Source organism: Quercus lobata, chromosome 2, assembly GCF_001633185.2.
Source record: "Quercus lobata isolate SW786 chromosome 2, ValleyOak3.0 Primary Assembly, whole genome shotgun sequence".
Lineage (NCBI taxonomy): Eukaryota > Viridiplantae > Streptophyta > Magnoliopsida > Fagales > Fagaceae > Quercus > Quercus lobata.
Window position 1 is genome coordinate 103,208,192 of NC_044905.1, and position 26,695 is coordinate 103,234,886.

Sequence of the window (26,695 nt, forward strand, 5' to 3'; positions counted from 1 at the left end):
AGGAGAGGATAAGAATGACCTTTTTTGACGCAAAGGAAGCTTACTAGCTTAGGGTGTTTATATGGAAAGCCTTAAATATTCTTTCACATACACTTTTCCATGTTCACACAATGTTCCTAATTCCACCCATGATATACACAAGGTTCCTATATCACGCTGCATCTTTTTTCTATCTGTCCTTGTTTATAATGAATAAGAAAGGATAGGACAAAAAGAAAAAAAGGAAGGATAGGAAATTACCATGCAATGGAGTGTTATAATCCGACAAGCATGATTTGACTTGACACAAGAATTCAAGAATATAGATTCTCAATCCACTCCATTTGAGAATATATTTTATGATTAAAATTTTATAATTTGAATCTAACAATATACTAAAAAGGCACATCATATACATTCTCAAAATTGTAACCATAAATACTCTGTTTTAATATAATCATAAATACTTCCATTTTTTTTCATAAAAAAAAAAATTGTAATATTAATTATAAATTATGAAATAGATTCATTTGAAATTTTAAAAAATATTAATAGCATATTATGAACGCTGCACTTTATTCTCAACTAATAATGTTATATTATATATGTTTTTTTTTTTTTTTCCCTCCCTTATAATAGCTAATATATATTAAAATAAAACACTAAAATTTTCGGTAGACTTTCATTGGTATTCACTTTGGGGTTAAAGCCATCCTATCACTGCCGTCCATTTCATAGAAATTAAGGCCAGCAATTGATTCACACTTATAATGATCCTAATCAAGAGTTTTTTTCCTTCCTTTTTTGTTTTTTTTTTTTTTTTTTCCTCTTTTTTGTTTTCTTTTACCAAGTAGGACCCTTAAATTTTCAAATTTTCAACGGTGGGTAGGTACTAGGTAGGGCCTTTTATAGTTATTTTATCTTTAAAAAGACCTTTTATAGTAATTGAACTTGAACTATGAGAAGGTGGGAAACAGACATTTTTGGCTTGCGAAGAACGCACCAAGCATGTGTTCATCTCTATACACGTGATCCCCTTGATTATTAAGCGCTAAGCGCGGTAGAAAATAGATGTGTATATATGCATGCGTTCAAGGTTCTTCCCTTGTTTCATTGGTTTTATAAATGGTACATATGTCCTAGGAAACATGTTTCTTGACAGCTGGTACGTACTGCTGTTTCTTTTCCTGAAGTATTTATTGATTAGTTGCTTTATCTTATGAATGGGGTGTTTTAAGTTTAGTTAGCACAAAGTGTCTATATCACACACCTAATTACACGTATTTGTACACACAAATGCCACATAACAAAATAAGTGGTGAGAAATAGACATAAGTAAAATTAGTAGGGAATAAGTAGCACACCACATTGGCATATGTGTACTTTGTATGCACTAGTCATTATCCTAAGTTTTATACTCAAAGGATAGTTCCCCTATGAGAGAGAAAGTGATATATTCCTAAGATAAATATAATACATTCTCAATAACAAGGGCCTATAATTAATACCACATCCCAAATAATTAAGAAGTGTGTTTTTTTTCCTAACTATGATTGTCACTTTTCAGTTTTCTTATTTCACTGTATCCTAATTTAACATTTGAAAGGCTTATGACCAACATTAGAGGAAGCAAGATTAGAAGAAGTTTGAAAGTAAAATTAATTTAGATGATATTAATCGATATTAATAACAAAATAGATAAACATTCATATAGTAATGTAAATCTAACATAAAATGCAAATTTTAATTTATTTTTTCATATTTACTTTAGTTTACTCAATTAGAAGATTTGCAAAATATACCTCGGTATGAATTGATTTAGAATTTGAATTGGAATCATCATTATGATTAGGTATTTCCATAATTTCAATTGATCTATAGATATATATGGGTTTGGCTTACTTCCAATACTTTTTTTAAAAGGAATTTCCTTTTATTTTAATGAGAGATTGTCACATCATCCACTAACTAAATAAAATATGAAGATTAAAACACGTTACCACTTGTCATTGTATATTTAAAACAAAAGGACATGTCTAGTTAAAAAAGTACTGGAGGTAAGCCAAATCCAGTATATATTTCATATCATTAAAATAAATAAAACAAAATAATCAATTAATAGTTAATAACGATCAAATTAAGAGATTAATATAAATATATGGAATTTAATTATGTAGTTTGATTCTTTAAAATAAATTAATATAAAAATATTAAAAATATAACAATATACCAAAGTTGTACCCGACTTGAATGCTCTTAAGAAATTATGCATAATTTAAAATCTCTTCCTTTACTTTTTTAAAAGTTAAAATTTGGATTTATAATAAAAATACAGAGTTTGAAACTTTGAAAAAGTTCAGAGATAAGAGTAAAAAAATTAGTGGAGGCTAGGGTTTTAACGTGACATCGTGACATAGAAGGACAAAAGGAGGTTTATTATTAGGATCATGTGGGACTCTTAATTCAAAGCTGAAATTTCCGTCAAAAAAAACTGGTGGGTTTTAAGTGGAATCCACTACTTTGTTTTCGTTTTTTTTGGCTGAATAATTAATCCACTATGTTTTGTTTAGAAAAAGAAGAAACAGTGTTATGGACCTATGTATCAGTAAAAGACTATATGGATCTAAGATTCCTTTTTCTTTTTCCCAAAGAATGGGACGTTTTTTTGGCGACAATGGCAATCCTACACATTGGTTGTCGGGAGAAAATATATTATGCATCGGATGTATGTTTTCTCTCTCTTACATGGAGGTATACTTCACATGTGTAGAGTCCACTTTCATGTGAGAAAGAAAACATGCATCGGATGCATGGTATACCACCTCGGTTCTCGGCCTAAATAGTAGATTGGTTTTCTATTTCTTTGCATATCTTGCATCACCAAAAATTGTTCCTCCACTATTCTTACTCGATTGGATTCCTTATCATTCCTATTTTACGCTTATAATCAATGCAATAATGACCTTTTGATTAATGTAATATCTTTAATTTATTAATTATCATTATTATTATGTATATTTGCAAATAGAATAATGGAGAATAACAAACATTTTCATGGTATATACAAAATATCCTCTGAAATTATTTTTCTTTATAATTCAATTTTTGTTTTCTTAGGTGAGCATGCTTTCATGTGAATGATTATTTAGACATGCAATAAGGACATAGGATCTCTTCAAAAGTTCTTCACAGTTCATGAGGTCTCATCTAAGTATTTAACTATTTTTGTTTCTTTTTATTCCAAGTGTGAATTCAAGGTTTTTTTTTTTTTTAGTTTATTTAGCTTTTTACCCTATATATAGTGTTGAGTATACACAAATAAATAAAATCTCAAATTAAATACTAATAAGACAAATTAGTGATTAATATAATATAGCTACGCCTAACTTATAATCTTAAATTTTTAGGTTAAGTGATGTTTCTATATATTATATTAACTAATCAATTGAAGTCTTTCAAAGTGCTCTCTCCCTAATATATAATTTTTCTAAATTTCAATTTTCAAGGTATAAAAATACCTTATCTACTTTCAATAAATAAGCAAATAATTCATCTAAATGCACACTAGCTAGTTTAGTTTTTTTTTTAGATGTGCATGCATGCTTTCACGTGAGTAATTCAGGATATGAGTCTCTGAAAGCTCCAAGCCCTAACAGGATGTCAGGCCTCTTTTTCAATGGGAGATGGTTGCTATTGAGAGGTAATACAAAGTCCAAAGCATTCAAAAAATAATAATAATAATTAGAGGTAGGTCCTTGCTGAAAGAACTATACACACGCACGCACACAAAAGTATAATTTCACGTAAAGGATCATATCAAATCCTAGCCTCCAGATTAAGGCCAATACTAATAGAGAATTCCAATAATCCATTATGGTACAATAGATTGTTCATAGTTTCATAATGAAGTAAAATGGGAAGGGTCTATAAGAAACATAACTTGATACGCAAAGCAAAAGCCTATGTATCTATGAATACCACAAAATAAAAAGGGTAAATAGTGTAATTTAGTCCAAAGAAGAGAAATTTTGAAGTGCAAAGAATAACATTCTAAATAATTTGTTGACTAATAATTGCTAAAACCATACAGCAGCTTATGATGATAAATTAAATTGAAACAAAACAATATCAGATGCCAGAATAATTGTGATGCCCATGAAATTTCATTCATTCTTAATTAATTCATGACTGTTGGTGACTCCAACCTCTCAAGCTGTCAAGAACGGGATGGAATATCTTCCTGACAGCTCTGAGAAATCAGATTTCTAGACCTACCCCTGACAGTCAAACTTCCTAATGCTTGCAAATATTTCAATGAGAACAATATTTCCATTGGCCTGTCAAGCACACTGTAAACAGACTACAGTGTCTTACAATCTAATTTCAAAATTGATGTGTAGAGAAAAAATTTCTAGTTGATTGCTCCAAAGCTCCTAATCAGACAGTAATTGCATAATCTGAGGCTAATGTGTTAAGTGGATACTTTAATCAAACAGTAAGAGATGCACCATTGTCTGCAGCTGTAAGATTGAGTATCATTGTAGCCGCCTTCAAAGCCCTGGTTGTAAATGAGAAACATAAATTTTTGAGTCCAACAATATAAATTTTACTATCCTAACAGACTCATTCAGGATCCAGATTGTAATAAATTTACTTGAAACTATGGGGTAGACATTGAAGCAATTAGAACTTCATGGTTTAATTAGTAACCAAAATCAAACTAACCCTAATAAATTTATGCTTAAACTCAATAAAAATTTGTTTTCTATCAAAAAAAAAACACACAAACCAGGTACTGTCATTCATAAATCTGATGGACCCAACAAGGCACAATCATCTCCACAAATAGGCCAGTCGGTATTGGGCCCAATAGCCTGAAATTTCTAAATGTTCGGGTGGCAGTTTTGTTTTAGTAAAATCCACTCGTTAAACCTGTCCTGGCCTAATACGGTGAGACATGACTATTTCCTATTGTCCAAAGGATTTCTTTATTCCTTATCTTATCACCCGCCAATCTCTCTCTCTCTCTCTCTCTCTCTCTCATATCTTTTCCATTCACCAGCAATTCATCTCTCAACAGTTGTGGTGCCACTAAAGATGCCCCATCTTCACCAATTCATCCCTTACACCTTGTTTGGATAGAGGAGGAGGAGAGGAGAGTAGAGGTAAGGGGATGGGGAGGGTTTAATAGACCATGTTTGGCTATTTGCTAAGGGGGGAGGGCAAGGGGTTTGGAGGGGTATCTTACCTCTACTAACTCTTTGTTAATTCCCCAAATTGGAGGAATTTGGAGGGAGAGGAGAGGGGAGGGGTTTCACTTATATTTAAAAAATTAAATTGTCAATTTCACCTTTATGACTTCAATTTATATCTATTTCTTTAAAAAAAAAAAAAAAACAAGAGATGGTCATGGTTATCAATTAATATGAACACTCCTCTCCCCTCTTCTCTCCTTAATTTTTAAAACATCCAAACAAAGAGGAGGCATATCTATTCCCTTTCCCATTAATTTTAAAACATCCAAATTAGGGGAAGGGGTAATTATTCCCATCCCCTCTCCTCTCATTCCCCTCCCTTACCCCCTACTCTCCTCTCTCTCCGAACTTCCAAACACACCATTAAGCTTACCAAACTGCATTAGAGAAATTTAACTTTGAAATATGTCCAAAACCTGGTGGTGGTTGATACAATTTGTAACATGGGATTCAAATTTTTCATTGATGTTATTAAAAGGCATTGAACTACCAATCTAGGCATGACTGTTGTTGGTTTGGGGATTTTTTTAATAAAGTTTGTGGCTGTAAATTGAGATGTTAAGTGTGGTTCTGCAGCCATCAATGGAATTTGGTGGTGATCAATGAGCAAACCCCGGTGGAACCAGTCAGTACCGTAAAGTTGAAAAGGAAGTGCTGTCAGAGACCTTATCCTTTTCAATTGGCATTATATGCTACCAATCTAGGTTGGCTCAATCCAACCAAACCCAGCACATGAACACCCTAAGGAATTGATAGAGTATTGTTCAAAGTTCAAGGAATGTAGTGGTAATGAAATGCCTTCACCATCAGGTTCACAGTTCTACAAGAAGGTTAAGGGAATTCAAGGTTTTCCACACCTAGCTCATCCTCAAATCTTTGGCAGCTAGTTTTTCAAATTGTATGAGCTTTCAAGCTGTATCCTGCAAAGGCAATTCTAGGGTAGATCACTTGCTTACATGGTTCTTCAGCACAAGATGTTTGCCTTGTCTGTTTGATAGAATAGAGATTTCCTCTAAATTCTGGGCAACACATGCATGAATCAGTTTCAAATTTTTTGAACAGTAGGATTTCTTGTAGGATCAATATAAAGGATTACATTTTCTTGATTTGTTCTCAATGAAGATTTCTCAATAATGAACAGCAAAGGAATCTGATTCTATGTTTTTCAGCCTATTGGGCGGGGAATGGGAGGCAAATAGAACCAGCCAAAGCAAAGGTATATATTGCTATAATTGATTAATAAGAATGTAAGCACCACAAAATTGTTCAGATCAGAACATGTTAAGACATCTTCTATAGAATTCATCAATCCACAACATAAATACCATAGAGAAAGCAAAAATTCTGATATTGGAACATAAATACCATAAAGAAAGCAAAACATTCCAATAACAAACAACATAAATACCATAAAGAAAGCATTAAATTCTGAAATTAGATAAAAACTCTTACCATGTTTCAGGTTCCTGGTACAGACCAGCTGAATCGCCAAAGCATGACTCAAGCATGTCAGTTTTTATAACACCTGGATTAAGTGCAATAACTGCCATTCCATCGGGCAATTCCTTTGCTACAGATCTGGTCAGACCCTCAATGGCCCATTTTGATGCACAATAAGGTGCAACCTGTCAAAATATGATCAGGTTTTAGTAAGAAGACACTTGATGTTGATAAAGGAGTCCAAAATGCCAATATCACCATGAGAGACTTACACAGGCCAAGATAAGGCTATTGCAAAACTCTCAGATAGAATAGAATTGCATAAAGTAATATAATTATTATAATTTACGAATCTACATATAACAAAAAATGTAAGTATTTCTGATCTTGTAATCATACTTAAAATCCAGCTTTTCAAGATATTTTACTTGGAACTTTTTGATAAGTGATAAATAACTTATATTAGAAAAAGGATTAGTTAGAACCTTTTTGATAAGTAATTAATAGCTTTTATTTGAAGAAAAACCTCAAGTATACAATATGTATACAAAGATTTACCTAAAAGACAAATAAAAATTTTAATTGAGCAACCAAATCTTCTCTCTTTTTTTTTAATATAAGTAGTTGATCTATGAAATTCTTCTATGTTAGATCTATGAAATTCTTCTATAACAGATCTATGAAATCTAACATAAAAGAAATTAAGTATAGCCAAAAGCAAGCAAAGAGGTGTAACTTTCCAAATCAACCCATTTCCATGCCTTCAAAACAAACTTTTCCAAATAAAAACACATCAATAATCTTCAACTGCATCACCCAATGAACTCCAAACAAAGAGAGAACAAATGACCACAGCTCCCTGGTGGTAGCCAGAAGCACAATGATGTAATAAATCCCACCCAAACCTCCCTATAAAAATTCCCAATGTAATAGCTCCAATTTATTAGCCACATGAGAAGGTCTACTGAACAGGGAGTAAACCTCCATCCCTTGACACATATAACTTTTCCATCCTACCAACTGTCTTTTTTTTTTTGATAAGTAAGAATGATATATATACGAACGGCTACTCTATGCATGAAAAACATAGAGCAGACCTAGGGAATACAAGGAGAAAAACAGAAAGAAAGCATAAAAGAAACCCAGACAACATAATAATTACAAAGGAGAAAGAGAGCAAAGAAAAGAAGGGAGAGAATCACTAGTCGTGAGTCCCCAAGCCCGTGACCAATCAAACAGAGTCCCACAAAAAGAAGCAAGCATTTGATCGCCGGAACTATCCAAATCCTCAAAAGTCCTCCGATTCCGTTCCTTCCAAATGCACCATAGGATGCATAACAGAACTAAGTTCCAAATCTGAGACGAATGCTTCCCCAACCAATTCCACCAGCCAAAAAGCAAATTTGGGATCGATCTAGGAATAACCCAAGACAAGCCAAAAGTAGTAAAGGCAAAGCTCCACAACCGATGAGCCATCTCACAATGAAGAAGTAAGTGGTCTACCATCTCTCCACAATGTCGACACATAATGCACCAGTCTACAAAATCCAATCTCCTCAATCTCAAGTTATCACCCGTGAGAATCTTATTCCAAGCTGCAAACCAAACAAAAAAAGAAACCCGTCTAGGTGCCTTTACTCTCCATATACCTTTCCAAGGAAAGACAATGGAGGAGGAATCCCGCAACTTGTTATAATACGACTGGATGTCAAAATTCCCATTAGGTTTCAACTTCCACCTCATCCGGTCTCCAACATCCAGAGGAGGAGAATTAGCTCCCAGTATACGAAGAAAATGCAGCCCTTCATCCATCTCCCAATCATTAAGATCTCCACTAAAACGAACATCCCAAATTCTTCTATCCTCCCCCTCCCCCTCCCCCCCCCGCCTTGACAAAGAAGCTTCAACAGATGCCTCCTTGTCAATGGAAATACCATACAGCCTTGGAAAAGCCAATTGGAAAGGTTGATCCCCATACCACCCATCTTGCCAAAATCTCACTCTATTCCCCAACCCAACAACAAACTGGCAATTTTTGCTAAAATCCTCCCATCCCATACAAATGCCTCTCCACAAACCACACCCATGAACCCCCCTACCAAGCTTTGAGGTCCATCCCCCCCATTCTTCCCCATATTTTGAAACTACCACCCTCCTCCATAACCGATCCTCTTCCTTCCCAAACCGCCACAACCATTTCCCCAATAAGGCCTTATTGAAAGTAGTGAGTTTTCTTATCCCCAAACCACCGTTAGCTATAGGCGTACAAACTTTATCCCATCCAACCAGATGAGTCTTGCTATCACCCCATAGAAAATCTCTTTGCAACTTTTCAATTTTATTAGCCATCTAAGTAGGAATGGTGAATAGAGAAAGAAAATAGGTAGGAAGACTAGATAACATACTCTTGAGTAACATCAATCGACCCCCTTTAGACAAATATAACTTCTTCCACCCGGCTAATTTCTGCTCAATTTTTTCCAAAATGGGATTCCAAATTGAAGGGGACTTGTGTGAAGCCCCCAACGGCATGCCAAGATAAGACATAGGCAGAGATCCAACTTTACAACCCAAAATATCAACCAGGGCATGCACATCATCAACCTCCACTATTGGAACCATTTCACACTTGTGCACATTGACCTTCAAACCAGTAACCGCTTGAAAACTGAGTAACAACAGCCGGATATGAAGAATTTGCTCCACATCTGCATCACAAAATAGGATAGTATCATCTACAAACAATAGATGTGAAACACTTTCCCCACCATCCCTCCTACCCTTAACTTTAAAGCCATGGACCAATCCGACTCCCTCCACTCTTCTCAACATCCTACTGAACACTTCCATCAAAATCAAAAACAACATAGGAAATAGCGGATCCCCTTGACTTAAGCCCCTTGAACTACCAAAAAAATCAGCTGGAGGCCCATTAATCAAAACAGAGAACTGAACTGTGGATATACAAGTACGGATCCACTTACACCACTTCACTCCAAAACCATTCTATTCAATAAATCCAGCAAAGCCTCCCAATTCACATGATCATAGGCCTTCTCAATATCAAGTTTACAAATGACTCCAGGAACCCTACTCTTCCTTCGGCTATCCACACACTCATTCGCAATAAGAACCGAGTCAAGGACTTGTCTCCCACCCACAAAGCTATTCTGAGTCTCAGAGATCAACTGATTTAAAACAACTCTCAAACGATTTGCCAAAACCTTAACCAAGATTTTATACACACTCCCCACCAAGCTAATAGGTCGGAAATCTCTAATATTAGAAGCGCCGTTCTTTTTAGGAATTAAAGCAATGAAGGAAGCATTAAGGGATTTTTCAAACTTACAATGCTGAAAAAACTCTTCAAAGACCGCTAAGACGTCTTTCTCCACTACTCTCCAACAGTGCTAATAAAATGCTATAGTAAACCCATCCGGACCTGGAGCTTTGTCCCCCTCCAAGTCACTTACGACTTGTAATATCTCCTCTCTCTCAAACTTCCATTCAAGCCAAACCCTCTCCATCTCCCCAATACGATCAAGCTCCAAACCTTATGCACAAGGCCTCCACCCCTCGAACTCCTTGTACAAATTTTTATAAAACTGGACTACCTGATTAGTTACCTCGGAATCCTCCTCAAAAACCACCCCATCCACCTCCAACGTCCTAAGATGATTATTCCTTCTATGGGAGTAAGCCATTTTGTGGAAGAACTTGGTTTTATTATTCCCTTCCTTGATACATAACATTCTAGATTTTTGTCGCTAGGAAATTTCTTCCAAGGAAAGAAGATGCTCCATCTGGGACCTCAAATCTGCCCTATGACGATTCTCCCCATCAATGAGACCTAAGTCCCCTTCCTTCGCATCTGATATTTTCAACTCCTCCAGTAATTGTTTCTTTTGCCGCTCTACATTACCAAACTCTTAGCGATTCCATTGTACAATGTCCTCTTTCAGAACCTTAGTTTTTTAGCAAGCACGAAACTAGGTGTACCTACAAAAGAGTGCCAGTTCCACCAAGATTGAACTTTATCCACAAACCCCTCCGTTTACAACCACATATTTTCAAATCTGAACGAACTCTTCCCCCTTGCCATTCCCCCTTCCTCCAAAAGAATTGGACAGTGATTTGAAATAGGACGGGGTAAAATCCTTTGAATAACATCTGGAAAGTGATCCTCCCAATCTGGAGTGATCAAAGCTCTATCAATCCTAGACATTGCTAGTTGATCAGTACCACTTGAAAATGTAAAACTACCTTCTTCCAACGGCAAATCAATCAAGTTAAGATCCTCAATAAATTTAGAAATTTTTTCCATAGCTAGGGTCAAATGAGTCTCACCCCTACGCTCACTAGGAAAGCGAACAACATTAAAATCCCCGAGGCAGCACCACGGTATCCTCCAATACTGCTGAATACCCACCAACTCATCCCACATGTGGCCCCTCTCGTTATTCTCATTTGGGCCATAAACCCCTGAGCATGCCCTTATAAAACTGTCCTCCACCCCTTGCCACTTCACCGAAACTGAGAATGCACCAACCATAACCTTCACCTTATCCAAAACCTTTTTATCCCACATAATCAAAATACCACCAACAGTCTGATCAGCCTCCAACATAGCGCAATCCACATATGGACAGCTCCACAAACTACAAACCAGCAGTCTATTCATGCTAGCAATTTTTGTCTTTTGTAAACAAACAACATCACACTTCCACTCCCGCAGCAAATTCTTCACCACAAGGCGTTTCTAAGGATCATTTAAACCTCTAACATTCCACAAAATCATTCTTATCTTCATTACCACGGTAATATCCCCACCTACTGACACCAGCACTAAACCAAACCTCTACCTCCCAAATAATTCTTAAGTAAATAGCAAACCTTACAATGCATAACTGCAACTAGCTCATCGACTCCTTCCACCATCCCTACAAGAACTATTTCACTTTCACTAATATTAACCCTTAACCCCATACCTAATTTAAAATATAAAAGAACTAACTTGATAGCTACAAGATGATCAATATTAGCATCATAGAAAAATATGTTGTTGTTTAAAAAAGAAGATGAGAAATACTCAAAATCCACGGCTCCCCTGAGCTTTGAAACCAAATAAGAAGCTTCCTCCCATAACCCTCTTCGGCATTTTGTTGAGAGTTTCATTGAAGAGGATAACGATGCAAATATGCAATTGAATCTCCTTGCCTCTATCCTCTAGAATTTCTATTAAAGCTATATGGGCAACCATTAACCATAATTGAGAACTTGACAGTGGATATGCAAAAAATAAACCTAGTTCTTCCATTTTTCACCAAAGCCAATCTTCCGGCAAACAATCCATTTGACTCCTGATTCTAGACTCCAGACATTCAATCGACACGGGAAGAATCTAAAATTTGACTGCTTTCAACAAAGAGATTCTACAATTCAGAAATAATCTTCCCGAACATTCTTTTAAACCTATTAGGTAAAACCTTTGCCAGAAACTTATACACACTTCTAACCAAATGAATTGGTTTAGAATCTCTTATGTTCCAAGCCACAGAAATATTTGGAACAAGGGTAATGAAAGACGCATTCAAACTTCTCAAACTTACATGTCTCCTAAAATTATTGAAAGAAGCTCATAACATCTGCCTCCACCACATTCCAACAATGGTAAAGACTACAAAGGCATAGCCAACTGGCCCAAGAGCTTTGGCACCACTGAAATAATGATCTTTCTCTCTTTAAAGCATCCTCACATTTTATTGAGAATATTTACTAAAACTCATGCTAGTGCTTTCAGAAGAAATGCCTATGTCTAGTAGCAGATTTATAAATTACATTATTATCGTAATATTTAATAAAAAGTGTTAGAACTATGGTTAAATGATTAAATTCATCATTTCCTATTAGTTTAAGCTTTTTGAACAATTAGTAATTTAACATGGTATAAGAGCAGGAGATCATGAGTTCAATCCCTAGCTTTACCCTAACTCCCATAAAAATGTTAAAAATCACACATGTTAGGCCCCACTTATTAAGGGAGAGTTTAGGCCCACACTTAAAGGAGAGTGTTAGAACTATGGTTAAATAATTAAATTCACCATTTCCTATTAGCTTAAGATTTTGGGACAACTAGTAATTTAACAAAAAGAAAAGGTTTACATCTGTCTAATGAAAGAAGTAATAATATTTGCAACAGAAGTATTAAGAGAATCATGTCATTATACCAGTGCTGCGCCAGATCTTCCCCACCCGGAAGACATATTGACAATAATTCCTTGATTCCTCGTAAGCATCAGAGGGATGAAGTGACGCAACATATTTGCTACTCCTTTTACATTTGTATCAATAACAGCATCAAAATCTTCTTCAGGAACCTCCCATATCTTGTTGTTTTTATTGATGGTACCTGCATTGTTTACTGGAACTACCTTTATATTAGTCCTGCATATACAACAATTCAGAATAAATGACAGGCAACAACCAATACCAAGAGCATAGTAAAACCTCACATCAAAACATGATGACTGCAATGAACCAAAATGCTGCACTAGCCATCAATAAAATTCATTATTTATCAAAAAAATGCTGCACTAGCCAACAAATTTCCACCTAGCATTATATTCGTTCAAAATGTAATAAAAACCTCTTTTCTTTTATTGGAATCATAAAACCCTACATTGTGCAAAGCACAAATCTCACTAAAGAAGAAAAATGAGTTAAGAATGGGGAGAAAAACTTGAAATTCTTTGCCTCTACAAAATTAGCAAATTTAACTAGTAAGATTCAAATGATAACGCATTTATAAAAAATCATAATAACAATATTCAAATGATTCATGTACCAATGAGGATTTTTTTTTTAAAAAAAAAACCCTTATGCATTGAGCAGGGCTAACTAAAGAGCATAACATAATATCTTGACCATGGACATAAAATGCTCCAAATTCAATGTATGCGTGTGCGTGATACATGTATTGAAAGTTGGCATGAAAGGTGATGCTGCAATGATGGTCATCTCCAAAACCACATTTTACAAAGTTGAAGCCTCAAGTTCCATCACTTGCAAGTATTAAATCAATTAAAATACCTTGGTATCTCCAAAGACAAACAATACAGCACATGAATTATGAAAACTATGGGATGGGTAAAATATAAAATAAAATTGTGAAAGGCAGTTGAAATCACACACCACACTCTTAGAATGAGGTAGTTCCAACACTTGAAGTCATAGATGATGGGTAGAGTGAAATTTTGGTAGGATTTGTGATGTGGGGAGAGCTCTCTACAGGTGTGTCTCCCAAAGTTATTCAGAATTAATTGTGATAAGGAGGCTTCTGAGGCAGATCTTATTAAGTTCTCCAATGGAGTTCTTCAATGGGAATTAACTTTCACATGCTGTACAGGATTGGGAAGTCAAACTCTATGGATATTATTTATGGTGTATCTTTGAGTGGGGATGGGGATGATAAGATGTGTTGGAAACCATCTAAGAAGAGGGGCTTTGAGGTTAGAGGCTATTACCAGGTCTTGATTCGCAATAGTGATCAACTGTTTCCTTGGAAAAGCAAATGGAAGTCAAAGATCCGTTCTAGAGTTGCTTTCTTTGTTTGGACTGCAGCCTTGGGAAAAATCTTGACAATTGGCGACTTGCATAAAAGGAATATTTGGATATTGGATTATTGTTATACGTGCAAATGTAATGGGGAAATAGTGGATCATCTGCTGCTTCATTATCCTATTGCTATGGTGTTCAGATCGTTTGGAGTTCTTTGGGCAATGCCAAGGACGGTTATTGACTTAGAAGCCTGTTGGCAAGGTAGGTTTGGTCAACATCGAAATGGCGTCATTTGGATGGCTACTCCCCATTGTTTGATGTCGTGCCTTTGGAGGGAGAGAAATGACCAATGCTTTGAGGATTCTGAGTGGTCTTTATCAAATCTAAAACTATTTTTCTTAAAAACCTTGTTAGATTGGATGTCTGTTGTGGGGAGTATTTTTAAATGTTCGGTTTGTGATTTGATATATCATTGTAATTTTCGTGCTTGATTGTATTGTCCCCAGTTGTATACATCCTGTATACTTGTGTGACTCTAATTTTCTTCGGGACTCAATAAAATTCATTATTTATCCAAAAAATAATACAAGAATAAATCTTTTTGCTAGTGACAGGTCAGAATGGCAAAAATATGTATAACTATTTTCTGAGAAACTTTAACTGGAAAATCTACTGATGGGGTGAAGTTTAAGCACAGTCAAGAAAGAATTTAACCAGCAATAGGAGAAGTAAAAATATACCTATGATGTCTGGAACACCCTTTTTCTCCATCACAATGCGCGCCAGCTCTTCAATGCTACTATTAGATCTCTACAAAGTATAAACACAAAATTTTGTTAGATTAGTATAAGTCATTTTGGCTATTAAGCTATTACATAACATTGGGAATGTCCATCCCATGAAATTGTTTCAAGATCATCACGCAAGGTGTAAAATCAATTTAGAGTCCTGTTTGGCCATGCCAAGAATCATCATCATCATCATCATCATCTCGAATGGGTCATCAACATCATGAAAAATGAAAAAGGCAGTTATAGATATTCACCAAATACCACAATTTCCAAATCATATTCACATTTCCAAAATGCCAAAATTAAATGTAATTTAATTACCTTATTACCTACAAATAAAATGTAAACTAGTTACCAATACATACATACACAGTTACATACATAATTTTCTGAAAATCCTATTCATTCAATGTCAAAATCTAAAGCACTCGTTTAACAACATGACAAAATAGAGAGAGAGAGAGGGACTGACCACGTCAGCATTGAGGAGCAAGTGCTTGTCTGAAGGGTCAGGGAGGTCTGATTGGAGAGAATTGAGCCTATCCTGGGTGCGGGCGCAGCCGATTACGGTGTGGCCTCGCTTGGCGAGCTCTAAGGCCAGGGCTCTCCCCAGCCCTCTGCCCACTCCGGTTATCAGTACGGTTCGAGAGCTCGCTCCGTTCACCGCGTTCATTCCCTTATACGACGTCGTACTACTCCTCCTATTCATACACACACGGCCTCTCTCTCTATGTAAGACAAAATGCACACAACGCAGAGTATTTTTGGAAACTGCAAAGTTTTGAGTGGAGGCCAATATATATATACGTGTCCTGGAAATCGGGGTGTGGTGTGGATTTATTAGGAATCAGGACAATTCCGGAACAACCCGGATCCACACTCGCTCCGGGAGATAAAATTTTGAACCACATTTGTTCCGGGGCTAAATTGCAAATTGTGAATGTAATTAACTAATGAAAAAAAAAAAAAATTAATATAAAATATTTTTATTAATTATATATATTTTTCTAATGTGAAAAAAAATTTAATGAAAATTTTTTAACAAAGTTGGATGGAATAAATGAATTTAATAAATTTGAATCTTCTATGATTCAATTAAACGAAAATAAAGTTAGAGGACTTAAATGAATTTCAGTCAAATGTAGATAATATAATTTAGATTTTAGCCTTTATTTTATTTTGTGTTTTCAAAAATAGGAGAAAGACACAAATTATGTCAAAATTATGTTTTAAAAACTGGTTTCAAATACATATTTAAAACCTCATTGATTCCTATCTTTTTGTGTGTCTTTGTTTCTAAAAATTTATATATAATATTTAGAAAAAAAAAGTTTTATAATTTTGGAAAACAAAAATTAGATGACCAAACAAGGTCTATTATATTTGCAAAACAATTTCCACCAAACTAGTATGAATTGAATTCTTTTTCCTAATGTATTAGGCACTAATTTTAAGGGCAAAGTCATTTAAAGGGAGGAACTATTCTAAACACATGTAAAAAAATATTAAAATTTTATAAATATATTTAAAGTGTGATGATAAGGTGGCAGTGCCTTATTTAAAACATAAAGAGTTAGGCGTGCTGATTAGTTCTTGGAATTTAAAAGGAGAAGTTAACCTCGTTCAATAACGCATTGGGCAAGTGTCCTAGAAATTTGAGGATAAATCTCTATATGTAACAAGTAACCGTTGATCACCATCGAGACCTAAAATATAAATAAAGGCTCGCATCCCAATTAAAGATAAATTCCATATTGACTTCTTTTGTTGTTTGACTTCTAAATTCTAATTCACTAGTTTAGGGTTTTATAAAGTCTTGTTATCGTGTTAATGTAAATAAGTAGTATAAGTTGTAGTTTTATTACCAAATCACTGAAATAGTTATGTTTTCTTAAGCACATTGTAGCTTGATCAAGATATCATCTACATCAATTTAGTTATTGCTTAGTACTTATCTCTGTAATCAATGTAATGTAGTTGACATAGTTACCGTTATGAAATTATCGTTAGCTTGAAAAATGGAAGAATTTATAGCCAGCAAAGTTTGCTGCTCAAAATGCAGTAACTTCACCTAGCTAAAAAAATAGTAATACAGGGGGGTGCACTTTATCACAATACACAGCGGGACATTGCTGTCTTGAAAGTTGAAATTTGAAACACTGCCATGATCAGATTCCAGTCGGAATTCTACAAAATTTCAATCTGTAAAGGTGCATATAGCAAATGAGATTTATAACCTAAGATCCAACTTAACAAACAAATCATTAGCATTGATGTGCTAAAGAAACACTTGATACTGTTAAAAAAATTCTACAGAGTATGACTAAAAAAAGTTCTACCTGTCTGTCTCAGTAGAGTTTCGTCATCATGGTATCTTCCATCACACCTGAGGATTGATCTTGCTGAGTTTGTCTTCTGATTTCTTCTTCTCCTGGAGAATCACCTGCCTAGGCATTACATCTAGCAGAAAGCTTCCACCATTCCATACAGATGCAGATACACAGTATTTGGAAAATCACATGCAATTCATATGACAAGATGGGGACTGTAAGTGCCATGGTTGCTACAGTAAACAAGGCTTGGCACACAATGTACATGAATAAGCAATTTTGATCCCCGAGCAAACCACTTAAGCACCACCAAATATTGTTAGCTTTCTGTGCCTTTTTTGAGAGTTCCCTGCCAAAATATTGTTAGCACTAAGGTTGGACTATGAGTAACCTATGATGCTTGAGTTGGTTGGTCAAGGGTTAAGGTTTTAAAGCCAATTATCAGACAGGGATATACATACAAAATCCTTTGAACTCTGTAACTATCATTATGGAAGATCTCTCTAACTATCTGCACAGGCGTAAATACTAACGCGATTAAATATACAGATTAATACTGCAAAATGAAAAACTAGAACAATCTTCAGGCCAACAAGTGCACTACTTTTTCACCCTCCAAAGTAATTTGTAAGGAATCACAGTTCTAAATGTTACCAATTATATTGTCTGAGACTTTAAAGGCAACAGTGAGCCAATCACCAATGCAAATTTTTTGAAACCTAAATATAGTAATTCAACAAAGTCGAATTCAGCAATCAATAACTCTAGGCATCTTGATAGTTGACATGGGTTTTAGACCAATAAACTAAGCAGGGTATCAATGACCAAACCTACTCAAAGAAACCCATACAATTCTACATTTTGTTAAAGCCAGTCAAAACTTAAGATGGCCTAAGCAAACATGAATTTTTTTTTTTTTTTTTTTTTTTTTGCTGAACAGAAAAAGGCGAAATCTTGGGAGTAAGTCATTTTCCACCGTAACAAGTTAAACCCGTGTTAGATGGCCCCACCAACCCCGGTACTAACGTGTCCCGCATGACTCGAATCCAAGCACTAAGACAAGGTGCTTGACCACAAGATTCCCACCCTGGGGTCAAGCTAGCATGAAATTCTTGCATGTGTAAAAAAGTTCAGTTCTATCTAACCAGAAAATGTATATGTAACAACTGCAATCTGAAATATGAAAAGATTCTAGAACCCTAAAAGAATCAGATTAACAAATATAAGAAGCATTCAAAGCCAAATGTGTGGATTGGTAAGTCACACATGTACAGGTTGGTCTTGAACCCACTACCTCACCCTCCATCTTGCTTTTATAAAAAGAGAGGTACCATTTGAGTTAAAGCTCATTGGCAACTTAAAATTTATTATATTGTATTTTATAAATTTATAAATATTTTAACAGAGTACATAAAATCCATGAAGAAATTGACTCGTTTTTTACAATTTTTAATTATTCACTTTTAAACCATACTTCTTTTTCCTTCCCCAGGAAAGCATTAGACCATTGTTTAAAGGTACATTATAAAGCAGGCCACCTAAGGTCCTAAACAAAGAAGGTCCAACTCACCAGGTAAAAGAAGTATAAGAACACTAACAATTTTGACAACAGAACTGAAAACCAAGCTACAGCGCCAAGCAATTAATGCCCATGCTAATGTTTCCCTGCAGTAACATAGAGCCAAAATATAGGACGTGAATCATTTCCCAATAGAGATGCAGACTGCAGTGTACCCTAGGAGTACTTGCTCACCTCAGCAAATGAGAACCAAACCATAAAAGGCTTTTCATTCCTTGGATACAAAAGAAGTTTGACCAAGAAGATTATATATGCATAGTAGCAAACATCCTGAGACACAAGAACAGTTATGTCACTCCCTCATTTTTCATCTTAGGTTACTCCAACAATGAAATATACATATAACAATGTAAAATGATCACATGTCATTGTCCCCAGAAACTCTGGATCAATGGGGGCAAAGTTAAAATTAAAAACTAATGTAAAAATCCCTCAAGATTTCAATGGGATGCATTAATGAAATAAATATATATAAATAGAAATAGGAAATTTTTGCCACATCACACAGCCCTCACGAATTACCATTCATTTTCCTATCCACTTTCTATATTCTGACATGGTTCCAACCCTCCAAATTCACACAAATATCTAACAGAAATGACACATGGACCTATGATTAGTAACAACATAACCAAAAACAAAAAGTCACTACCAGAACTCAATAGTCAATACCCCACTGCCTAAAAAACCAATTAAGCTTTATAAATCAATAAATAAATGAACTCATGCAATTATGGAATTATGGAATATAACAAATTCTCAATATTGTAGAGCTTACCAAAAGATAGTAATGCCATTTCTTGAACTGATGGTATATCCACCGAAGAGGAACAAAAGTCACATAGAACAAGCAATATACATAGGAAAAATCTTAGGGACCTGACAAAGAAATATTAACAAAAAAATAAATCACATAAGCGAATGGTGTATATAATGCTTTCTATGAATCAAAACAGCAATTACACATATCACGTTATCTTAAATCCCAGTTTTGACATTTGCATTTTTCTGTTTAATTTACAAACACACCATGTGTCTTGAACCGCAATCTTACCCTCTATCCCATCACTTAGGGTGCATTTGGTTGGGGCAATTATTGGGGGATGGAAAATAGGGAAGAGAAAATGGTATTTTTGAGTGATTGGTGAAGAGGGAAATGGGGAGAGATTTTAGAGGGTCCCAACCAAACACACTTGAGTGAAAAATAAAATCTCTTCTATCCCTCCACTTTTTCATCTCCCACCATTTTCTATCTCTCCAGTTTTCCATCCCCCAACCAAACGAAGCCTAAGGAAGTAGGATGCACCATTTGAATTTTGAGCTAGAACTCATTGGCATCATTTGCATTTGTTTTTGAACCGCCAAAAGATGAGTCACCTAGACATCAAAAAACATCACAGTAAGAAAAGGCCATAGGTTCATGATAGGCATCCAATATGCCTCTGTCAGATAAAGAAAGGGGAATTGTATACATAGGGGGTATACTTGGTTGGAAAGAAAGGTAGCACTTCTCCCCCACAGAAATCACCAAAAGTCTCCACAAGAACATAAGCCATCTTTAAAATGGTGGAATCTATTGATATCTCTCACGATAATCTCCCTTGAGACAATTTTACAGATGAACTTGAATGCGGCATGGCAATCCACACAGATTCGAAGATTCTTCTTCACCCTAATGGGAGTTCCTGGTGGAGTAGCAATCAAACCAAAAGCAACTGCAAGCCTTTCACTATGGTGGAATAAAAGCTGCTCCTTTTCACTATGATCTAGATCATGGAGGTCAATCTCTACCATGGGAACATAGCCAGCTTTATTCATAAGGTCAGCCAGCTCATCAAGCTTGGCATATATTTCCTTGCTTCTAGAATGGCTTCTATCTCCCACAATGAAGGTGTATACCTTGTCTTTGACCTCAATCCAACTCATTCCAGGTTCCTTTTTCACATTGCTATCTTTCATAAGCCTCCTTACCTTTGCAACATTTTCCCACATGCCAGCTGATGCATAAATGTTTGCAAGAAGAATATGGGTACCAGATTTCTCTGGTTCAAGAGTTAGAAGCATCTCAGCAGCATGTTGGCCAAGATGAACATTTTTATGGATTCTTGCTGCTCCAAGAAGTGCACCCCAAACTGAACCATTAGCTGGAAATGGCATCATGTTCACGAGTTCCATTGCTTCACTTAATTTTCCAGCACGCGCAAGGAGATCAATCATACAAGCATAATGCTCTTGCATTGGTTCAATACCAAACAACTCTTCCATTGAATTGAAATATTGTCTGGCTTCAGTTACCAGACCTGCATGATTGCATGCACAAAGGACACTAACTAAAGTTATGCGATTGGGGGGACACCATCATGAAGCATTTGATTAAACAGTTGGAGGGCCTGTTTCCCATGCCCATGTTGTGCAAGCCCCCCGATCATTGCAGACCATGATACTATTCCTCTCTCAGGTATCTCAGAGAAAGCATGGTCTGCATCATCTATGCTTCCACATTTTGCATACATGTTGACTAGGGAATTCCCAGCAAAGACATCAGACATGAATCCAAACTTCAGAACATGGACATGTATCTGTTTTCCTTGCTCATATGCTGATAAATTTGCACAGGCATTCAGAAGGGAACTGCAAACAAATGGATCTGGCTTGATTCCCCTATCTTGCATTTGCAAATGGAGCTTTAGTGCTTCCTCTCCTTGATCATATTGAGCATAAGCAGTGATCATGGATGTGAAAGACACCAGATCTCCAATTGGGCATTCTTCAAAAATTCTTGCAGCATTTTCAACATGACTACATTTTCCATATGTATCAAGAATGTTGTTTACAACATAAATGTCAGAATGAAAACCTGATTTTACAGAAAGTGCATGAACTTGTTTACAAACATTGATATACTGCAAACTAGCTGTAGATTTTAGGACTGTGGATAAAGTAATCTGGTTGAATCCAATTCCCTCCTTGAACATCTCAGTGAAAAGGGATACAGCCTCCATGTCTTCCCCATTGTGTGAATGCCCAGAGATAACAGCATTCCATGCAATCAAGTCCTTTTTTGGCATCAAATAAAAAACCATCCTCGCTTCATCCATCATATCACACTCTGAGTACATATCTATCAGTCCTACACCCACAAACAAATCTGATTCTATATCCATCGTTATCAATCTAGAGTGCAACTGTCTACCCAATGCCTTGAGCCCCAAGCCAGCACAAGCTTTAAGAGCACTAGATAAGGTAAACATATTTGGACATATTTCTGACCTTTTCGTTTGTGCAAAAATGTTTAAAGCCCAACCACGGTACTCATGAAGAACACAGCCAGCAATAACAGTGTTCCAGGAAACAATATCAGGTCTTGCTATTTCCTCAAAAACAGCAATTGCATCTTCAATGTCTCCTACTTTTGCATACATATCAACAAGTGCATTTGCTGAGAATGGATCAGAATCATACCCAAGCTTTATCAAATACCCATGAGTTTTCTTTCCTTGACTATCATCCCCCAAACCTGAGCACGCATTCAGAATACTGGACAAACTAAACTCATTGGGTTTTATTCCGTTCAAAATCATTTCCTGAAACAAATCCACTGCTTCTCCACAGAAATCACCCTGCACATAACAAGAAAACAAAGCATTCCATGAAACAACATTCTGCTCCGGAATTGTATCAAACAGTCTCCTCGAACTCCCAAACTCCCCACATTTTGCATACATAACAACCAACGTATTCGCAACAAACACATCGGACTCAAACCCTGTTGCCACTGCAATGCCATGAACCTGCCTCCCCAGCTCTAACTCCTTTGTCATCGAGCACGCCTTAAGAACACTTGGAAATGTAAACTGATTGCACTTAACTCCCAACAAATGCATCTCATGAAAGGCCAAAAGGGCTTCCTCACCAAGCTCATTTTGTGCATACCCAGATATCAAAGAAGACCAAGAAACCAAATCTGGTTCAGTACTTTCCTCAACCAGTTTCTGTGCATACACAAAACACCGACACTTTGAGTACAAATTAATCAAATGATTCCGAAGATTGGGGTCCTCAGATAATCCAAATCTGATCATGTGAGCATGGACTTCCATGCCTGAAGTCACAGATTTGGAAGCAGTGCATTGTGAGAGGAGCTTAGAGCATGACTCGAGCATGTCAGTTTTTATTACACCTGAATTAAGTGCAATAACTTCCATTCCATCAGGCAACTCCTTTGCTACAGATCTGGTCAGACCCTCTACAGCGCATTTTGATGCACAATAAGGCTCAACCTGTTAAAATATGATCAGGTTTCAGTAAGAAGACACATGATATTGGTAAAGGAGTCCAAAATGCCAATATTATCATGAGAGACATACACAGGCCAAGATAAGGCTATTGCAAAACTCTCAGATAGAATTGCATAAAGTAATATCATTATAATAATTTACAAATCTACATATTACTAAAAATTTAAGTATTTCTGGTCTTGTAGACATCCTTAAAATCTCAGCTTTTAAAGATAGTTTACATGGAACTTTTTAATAAGAGATAAATAACTTTATTAGAAAAAGGATTAGTTGGAACCTTTTTGATAAGTAACGAATAACTTTTATTTGAAGGAAAACCTGAAGTATACGATATGTATACAAAGATTACATAAAAAACAAATGAAAATTTTAATTGGTAAACAAAATCTTTTTTTTTTTATAATATAAGTAGTTGATCCATGAAAAGCAAGCAAAGAGGTGTAGCTTTCCAAATCAACCCATTTCCATGCCTTCCAAAACAAACTTTTCCAAAGAAAAAACACATCGATTACCTTCAACTGCATCACCCAATGAACTCCAAACAAGGAGAGAGCAAATGAGCACAGCTCCCTGGCGATAGCCAGAAGCACAATGATGTAAAAAATCCCACCCAAACCTCCCTATAAAAAACCCCACTGTAATAGTTCCAATTTATTAGCCACATGAGAAGGTATACTGAACATGGAGTAAACCTCCCTCCCTTGACATATATAACTTTTCCATCCTACCAACTGTCTTCCCAAGATTGAATTTCAAACTGCCACTTCCTTGTATGATGAGCCTAATGGCATGCCCAAATAATTCTTAAGTGAAGAATAAACCTTACAACGCATAATTGCAACCGGCTCATTGACTCCTTCCACCATCCCTAAAAGAACTATTTCACTTTCACTAAGATTAACCCTTAACCCCATATCTAATTTAAAATATAAAAGAACTGACTTGATAGCTAAAAGATGATCAGTATTAACATCATAGGAAATGATGGTGTTGTTTAAAAAAAGAAGATGAGAAATACTCAAAATTCACAACTCCACTGAGCTTTAAAACCAAATAAGAAGCTTCCTCCCATCACCCTCTTCGGCATTTTGTTGAGAGTTTCATTGGAGTGGATAATGATGCAATTGAATCTCCTTGCCTCTATCCTCTAGAATTACTATCAAAGCTGGATGGGCAACCATTAATCAAAATTGAGAACTTCACAGTGGGTATGCAAAAAATAAACCTAGTTCCTACATCTTTCACCAAAGTCAATCTTCTGGCAAAAAAATCCAATTTACATGATCACAAACCATTTCAGTATCAAGCTTGCAGCAGATAACTCCGGGAATTTGACTTCTAATTCTAGACTCCAGACATTCAATCGACCCGGGGGCAGAATCTAAAACCTGACTGCCTTCAACAGAGAGATTGTACAATTTTTACACACTTCTAACCAAATGAATTGGTTTAGAATCTCATATGTTCCAAGCCACAGAAATCTTTGGAACAAGGGTAATGAAAGACACATTCTGAAAGACTACAAAGGCAGAGCCAACTGGGCCAAGAGTTTTGGCAACCATTAAAATAATGATCTTTCTCTCTTTAAAGAATCCCCACGTTTTCTTGAGAAGATTAACTAAAACTCATGCTACTGCTTTCAGAAGAAATGCCTATGTCTAGTAGGAGATTTAAAAATCACATTATAATATTTAATAAAAAGTGTTAGAACTATAGTTAAATGATTAAATTCACAATTTCCCATTAGCTTATGCTTTTGGAACAATCGCTAATTTAACAAAAATGAAAGTTTTACACCCGGAAGACATATTGACAATAATTCCTCGATTCCTCGTAAGCATCAGAGGGATGAAGTGACGCAACATATTTGCTATTCCTTTTACATATTGACATATCTTGTTGTTTTTATTGATCGTACCTGCATTTTTTTAGTGGAACTACCTTTATATTAGTCCGCCGCATATACGAAAAATTCAGAGTAAATGACAGGCAACAACCAAAACCAGAAGCATAGTAAAACCTCAGCATCAAGATATGATGACTACAATGAACCAAAATGCTGCACTAGCCAACAAATTTCCACCTAGCATTTTATTTGTTCAAAATGTAAAATAAAACCCTCTATCTTTTGTTGGAATCATAAAAAAGGAAGAAAAATGAGCAAAGAATGGGAAGAGAAACTTGAAATTCTTTGCCTCTACAAAGTTAGCAAATTTTAACCAGTAAGATTCAAATGATAACATATTTATCAAAAATAATCAAATGATTCATGTGCCAATGAGAGAGGGACTGACCACGTCAGCATTGAGGAGCAAGTGGTTGTGGGAGGAGCCAGGGAGGTCTGATTTGATTGAAGGGAATTGAGCCTATCCTGGGTGCGGGCGCACCCGATTACGGTGTGGCCTCTCTCGGCGAGCTCTAAGGCCAGAGCTCTTCCGAGCCCTTTGCCCACTCCGGTTATCAGTACGGTTCGAGAGCTCGCTCCGTTCACCGCGTTCATTCCCTTATACGGCGTCGTAGTACTACTACTAATACACAGTAAAACACACAGCCTCTCTCAACCGCATTCCCTCTCTTTTCATATCTGTGTTTGTTTAAAAAAATATATAAGGTAACACTTTTGATATATATTTTTATAACACTTAAATATGTATTTCTATGATACTAAAAACTGAACAATAATACTATAAATCTCTAACTAAACGGAGGCCTTTGAGACCTCGACGCCTCGTTTGGCAATGGTGTTTAAACAATGAAAATTGTTATTTAAACATCACAATACGTATTTTCACACATTTTTTTACTCACATGTATTTCCACAAAACTTAAATAATGTTACTAAAAATCTCTTATCAAACGGGCCTTTAAAATAATTGAAAAAATGTCTTTAATCATAGATTAATATTAAGAAATTGATATTAGCAGCCTTTTTCAAACAAGCTAATGTGAGGAGCTATGAAATTTTATGATCACTTGAAATTAATTTTAAAGTGCAAATAAAATGCCATTATAATTTAGATTTTTACACTTTCTATAATATAAAATAAAATTTCAATTATTTATTAATCATATATAAGTTTTATGTCTTGGCTTCGAATCATATATTAGTTTTTGGACTCTTCTATATTATGTCATATAAGTTTTGGTAGACTCACAATTTTTCACATAATTTTTTTAATTCTATATTTATTTGACTCATAATTTTTATTTTTATAATTCCTTATTTATTTGACTCATAATTTTTATTTTTATAATTCCTTATTTATTTGACAAAAACTAATCAAATGTCAACCATTTCGTTTAATACCCAATATGTAGCTTGTATTTAGACTCTATTAGGAATTGTTTTTCTTAGAGTGACGTGCAAGTTTTTGACTTGCTTCCAAAACATGGTTGTATGCAATGCAAATTCCTTCACAGTAAAGGACACAGTAAATGATGTGTTGTCGGCTTACTTTCCTAAATA

At 35.5% G+C, this 26,695-nt stretch overlaps 1 protein-coding gene and 1 pseudogene across 1 annotated transcript; both read right to left on the reverse strand.

The window, feature by feature from the left end:
- Positions 1–4,086: 4,086 nt before the first annotated feature.
- LOC115977638 (NADPH-dependent pterin aldehyde reductase) lies at positions 4,087–15,857 on the reverse strand. Its single transcript, XM_031099627.1, has 5 exons — positions 15,495–15,857; positions 14,972–15,041; positions 12,902–13,095; positions 6,687–6,859; positions 4,087–4,537 (listed from the first exon to the last, which is right to left on the reverse strand). The coding sequence occupies exons 1-5, from the start codon at positions 15,729–15,731 to the stop codon at positions 4,468–4,470; spliced, it is 744 nt and encodes a 247-aa protein (XP_030955487.1). The 5' UTR covers positions 15,732–15,857; the 3' UTR covers positions 4,087–4,467.
- A 949-nt stretch (positions 15,858–16,806) lies between these two features.
- Positions 16,807–24,943, reverse strand: LOC115977639 (annotated as a pseudogene).
- Between the last annotated feature and the right edge of the window lie 1,752 nt (positions 24,944–26,695).